Raw genomic sequence first — 5,348 nt, forward strand, 5'->3', positions numbered from 1 at the left:
CTTCAGGCGAGTGGGGGAGGAAAGGGGGGAAGGGGGGGCCGGGGGAAGGGGGAGAGAGGGGGGGGGAAAGGGGAGGGGGGAGGGGGGGTGTATGGAGAGGGACTTAGTGACGCAGTGTGTTTTAAATTGCGGGAAAGGCACGGTCGGGGCTTCTTGCAATGGTTCCAACGGCTTTGCCGTTGTTAACCGAGGACACGCAACGACAATGGTCAACGGATAACAGACAACTGCTGTAACGTTGATTGTGTGTCAATATGTGTGTCGGTGCGATCTGTGTCGGTGTGTTGTGTTGTGTTGTGTTGTGTTGTGTTGTGTTGTGTTGTGTTGTGTTGTGTTGTGTTGTGTTGTGTTGTGTTGTGTTGTGTTGTGTTGTGTTGTGTTGTGTTGTGTTGTGTTGTGTTGTGTTGTGTTGTGTTGTGTTGTGTTGTGTTGTGTTGTGTTGTGTTGTGTTGTGTTGTGTTGTGTTGTGTTGTGTTGTGTTGTGTTGTGTTGTGTTGTGTTGTGTTGTGTTGTGTTGTGTTGTGTTGTGTTGTGTTGTGTTGTGTTGTGTTGTGTTGTGTTGTGTTGTGTTGTGTTGTGTTGTGTTGTGTTGTGTTGTGTTGTGTTGTGGGTCCTGGATTTGCTACGCTGCGCTGGGCTGGGCGTGAAGGGAAAGCCCCTTTGAAGCGGGGACTTGGGACATACACGCTCTAGTTGGCTCCCTCCCTCCCTCGCGTTGGCGTTGGCGTTGGCGTTGGCGTCGGTAGGCTAGCCGGAATAGAATAGACGGGTCGGTCGGGTCGGTCGCGCGTTTTAGTTTTTTTTGGGGGGTTGGGAGGAGCACTTGCATACCGACAGCCTTTCAGTATCAGCAAATCAGCCTTTTCTCCAGGCCAGCAACTTTAGGCCACCTTTACGACAGCACTATTTTACTCGCCGCCTTCACTACTACTTTTCTACACCTACTTCTTTACGGATTGGCTATACTATTCAGCTTTTTAATTCTGGCGGCTTAGGTAGGTAGGATTTCCGACATCAACGTCACTTCGTCATCCCGAGGTCACAGTCGTCACAGTCGCCACGGACGCCTTTCGGTCAGTTTTTACGTTTGCTACTTTCTTGCCCTGGCAGCAGCTTCAATCGTGTGTGGTTCGTCTTTCCCTCCCTCCCTTCCTTCCTTCCCCCCGGCCCCCCCGGGCCCCTTGGACCTCGCTGAGCAGTGGTGTGGTGAGGGGGACGTCGGTCTTGGGAGAGAAGGGAGGGGGGATTATTTTCCCGACCTGCAGATATCTCCGTTCGTTTGACTTCATTCGATCATTATTTAGCTAACCGTTTATTTGTTCATTTTGCTTTGTTGTTCATTCACTTCTTTCTTCATCCCCGGATTCCCTTGTCTGGGACTCCGCCGTACGGTACCGTACCGTACCGTACCGTACCCGGCTCCTCCTCAACTCCCTGTCGCAGGTCCTTCCGGCTCCTCCCGGTGCTCCGTGCCGACCTCGCGCGCTATCTGGTGGTCTTCGCATTCGGTGGCGTGTACGCGGACACGGACACGATGTGCCTGCGCCCTGTGGATGGCTGGACGGATGACCTCGTACGGGCGGGGGGGGGAGGGGGAGGGGGAGGGGGGCCGGGGGGAGCCGGAGGGGCCGGGGGAGGGGGCGAGAGAAGGGTGTAAACAACATGCAACGGCTTTGGGGAAAGGGGTTTAAGGGGGCCTCACCTGTGTAAAGTATCTGACCGGGCCTGACACTGGCCAGGGGCCGCAGCCCAGCACCAACGGAAAGATCGCCTAAGCTCTCTCCCGCGGACGGGAGAAAGGCGTAGATGTGTGTGTATATGGGCGTGGGCGTGGGTGTGTGGGTGTATGGGTGTATGGTGTTTCGAGGCGGTGAAGCTAGGAGGTTGTAGGAGCTAGGGGACCCCGGGTTCAGGCTAAGGCACCACCGAGCGGGAAAAGCGCAGTGTCCCGCATCAAGAGTGCCCAATGAGTGGCGGGGCGGGGGCGGGCCGGGCGGGGGGGGGAAGGGGGGGCGGGGCGGAGGCGGGGCGGGGAAGACGGGGCGGGGCGGAGACTGGGGGCTCCGGCCGGGCACGACGTGTTGGATGCAAGAAACTGCCCATGTACCAGCAGGAGCATGAAGAATCGCAACCTTGACCCCATGAGTGGATTTTCCGACACTTCTTAGAGGGTACCAGTTTCATCTTAAGCGCCTTAGTGCGGTGGGGACTGTATTTTTTTTTGTGTGTGTCCGTCTGTGTCTGTGTGTGTGTGTGCATTGTTATATGTCAATATCGATGTGTGTATGTGGAAGGGAGGGAGCAGAAATTGGTTTTGGTTTTCTTCCGGATGACGTGGCATCTTTCTGGGATCTTTCCCCCGGGGCTATTCCCTGGAGCCCTCCCCCCTTCGTCGTACATACCCACACGGTTACTAGTGTGGGGGGCCCCCTGGGGGGAATCAGTGCCCTTTTTCCCTTACCTATGCCTACACCACTGCCCCGCCGCCTCCGTTTGCCCCCTTCCCTCGGCTCTGTCAATGCCGTACTGCCGTACCTCGTCTTTGTGCGGTGTGTCGTACCAGTCACCCGCGAACGTAAGCGCCATTGTGGGGGTGGAGGCGGACGCGGCGGACATACCCCACTGGGAGAGGTACTGGGGTCGGCAGCTGCAGTTCTGTCAGTGGACCTTCGCCGCGGAGCCCGCGCACCCCTTGCTGGCGGCGGTGGTGTTCAGGTGCGGGCAGCCACGGACTGCCTGGAGGCGGATGTGCTGGGTGGTGGTGGTGGTGGTGGTGGTGGTGGTGGTAGTGGTGGTGGTGGTGGAGGGGGGCCCGCTTGCAGCTGCGTCTTCCACTCGAGGCAGCAGATTTTACTAATGTTATATTCAGACAAGCCCGTAGTCATCCATTTCGTTACGTGGCCTTCGACAGGATCGCAGTAGCAGTAGTAGTAGTAGTGGTAGTAGTGGTAATGATAAGCGCCATGTCAGCAGCAGCGAAGCCGTTATTAAGAAAGCAGTATCGGTAGTAACAAGAGCAGGGAGAAGTAGCTGACAGAGATGACAACATGCGGCGGTGCATGGAGGTGGAGGTGGAGGTGGAGGTGGAGGTGGGGCCCCCTGAGTGTTGCCAAGAGGACGATGAGAACTGTGAGGTGGCCGCCAAGGGAGGTGGAAATCAGCTTCAGCATGTGAGGTATCTCCTGCATTTGGACGCTAGTCTGGGCTGATGTGCGGTGTTTCCTGTTCTCCTGTTCTCCTGTTCTCCGTGGCTTTTAGGCGTAAAGATATTTTGCCCTTGGGCCTTCGGCTCGTATGGGTAGCTCTACAGGTATGGGGTCACGCACCCCCAACCATGTCAGACACACACACACATATATATATATATAATGCGGACGTGCTGTGGTAGCTGCCGTACGGCTGTACGGCTTTTTCGCATTGCTGATGCTGATGCTCGCGCGCGCGCATTGCTGCCACTGTCATCGCAACCGGCGCTAAGATCATCAACACCATCATTATCGTCAGTTATGACATTACTGCTGATGCTACTGGTTATGGTGTTTGTGGTGTTTGTGGTGATGTCTCAGGATCTCTCAGCTGTTGGAGCAACGCCCCGCGGAGCAGCTTAATGTGGATGACGTCATCCATGTGACGGGCCCATCGGTCATGTCGGACGCGGTGTACGAGTACCTGAAGTCCAAGGCAAGAGGAAGGGGAGGGGGCCATGAGGGTGCGTGAGGTGGGGGAGGAGTCGGGTTGCGGCGTCTGATATCGCCGCGTCCTCGCTATTGCCGTTTCTTTGCCTCGCTGCGTGGCCACCATGCCCGCCTGGTCGTCCTGGTTTGGTGTGTCATTAAGGGGAAATAGGGCTCACGGGGAGGGGGGGAAGATGCGATAATGTCCACCTCTGGCCGCCCTCGGCTCGGACCGCCCTCAGGGCCCCTCGAGGTGTGGCGTACGGGCCGCCTCCGCTATACCCTCGGACTGTAACGCAACCCCAGAAAATGTAACACACATACACACACATTATCTATTTTCTGGGGGGCGGTGCGCATGAGCCGGTCGAGCTCCATTGTCACATCTACAACACTTACTGGTGCCCTGCCCCGAACCTGCCTCGCACCACCACCCACGCAACACTGCACTTGCGTCCCCCGTTTCCATTATCCGGGGCCCCCCATATTCCTAAACCCCGCCATGGCCCCAAACCCCCCTTCAACCCCCCCGGGTACATCCGCCAACCACAGGGCCGTGACTGGCACGAGTTCCAGGGACTGACCCATGGGACACTGGTGGACGATCTACTGGTGCTGCCCATCACCGCCTTCAGCCCGGGGGTAGGCCACATGGGCGCTGGACCCGTGGGTCACCCCGAGGCGCGAGTGCAGCACTTGTTCGGGGGCAGCTGGCGCAAGCAGGGCGTCCCCAGCGTTGACGGCGCCAGCAGGCGAAGAGACGGCCCCCGCGGGTCCTCATAAGAGGGGCACCGAGCATCTCGCTCCAGGAAGGGGGGAGCGTGACAACCTGTTATGGGGTCTGGGGCAACAGTGAGTCTGAGTCACACACGGTGGGAGAGGAGAGGAGAGGAGAGGGACGGTGGAAGGCAGGGAAGGCGGAAAACGTGGAAAAGGAAATATGGTAATGCGGTACTGTTGTGTGCGGGAGCGCTACGTAGGGGCTTTCGTAGGGCTGCCTAGAAGTATCATCACGGCTAGGCTGAGTGTGCGATGAGAGGGCGAAATGGCGGGGTTGCGGGCGAGCGGAGCGCCTGGGGACGTCGAGAATTGCGCCCCTGGGGTCTGGTTTTCCGTGCGCTGTAGCAGCAGGGCGGGCTTCGTATAACCTCCTCTGTTGTGTTTTTCGCCGCTACAGCCGTTGGCAGTTGCTTGTCACTGTGGTTGCTACGCATGATACCGGGATCTGGGGAACTCTGGGGCTGAGGAACCCGACTTTGACCATCTCTTTACCATTCTCCGCCGGGCGGCTCTGGGTGGAAGAGTGAGATTCACAAATGCGGGGAGATCTGCTTAAATAAAGGTTTAGGATATATTCCCAGGAGCCTCACAGTAAAGGGTTTTTTGGGGGACTGCGCTCTGCATTGTCACGATTTTGCTTGTTGACAAGACGCGACAACAACGGAAAGGTACGAAAATATGTCGTCGTGTACAATAAGAGTCTTCTGGGCTTTGGAGACTGACTTAAAAGGTCGGCAAATGGTGTGCACCTGGTGCTTTTTGCGGTGTATGTGGGGGTGGGGGGGTGGAGGCGTTGTCCTGCAAACAGTGCAACGGAGCCATGCCGAGGGGCCCAAGGGCCAGCCGCCTTTCGTAAAATAGTCATTTGAGGTGTATCCAGGGAAAAATTAGTTC

At 57.2% G+C, this 5,348-nt stretch overlaps 1 protein-coding gene across 1 annotated transcript in view; it reads left to right on the forward strand.

Moving 5' to 3' along the window:
• Positions 1 to 4,457, forward strand: part of VOLCADRAFT_96511 (uncharacterized protein) — a gene marked incomplete at both ends in the record, with an annotated part of 7,417 nt that extends 2,960 nt beyond the window's left edge. The window contains 6 exons of the mRNA XM_002955549.1: positions 1,039 to 1,073; positions 1,444 to 1,573; positions 2,564 to 2,715; positions 3,567 to 3,709; positions 3,917 to 3,927; positions 4,227 to 4,457. Of these exons, the coding sequence (XP_002955595.1) occupies positions 1,039 to 1,073; positions 1,444 to 1,573; positions 2,564 to 2,715; positions 3,567 to 3,709; positions 3,917 to 3,927; positions 4,227 to 4,457 (702 nt within the window). The remainder of the gene's footprint in view (positions 1 to 1,038; positions 1,074 to 1,443; positions 1,574 to 2,563; positions 2,716 to 3,566; positions 3,710 to 3,916; positions 3,928 to 4,226) is intronic.
• Positions 4,458 to 5,348: the final 891 nt, after the last annotated feature.

Source organism: Volvox carteri, assembly GCF_000143455.1.
Source record: "Volvox carteri f. nagariensis unplaced genomic scaffold VOLCAscaffold_53, whole genome shotgun sequence".
Taxonomy (NCBI): domain Eukaryota; kingdom Viridiplantae; phylum Chlorophyta; class Chlorophyceae; order Chlamydomonadales; family Volvocaceae; genus Volvox; species Volvox carteri.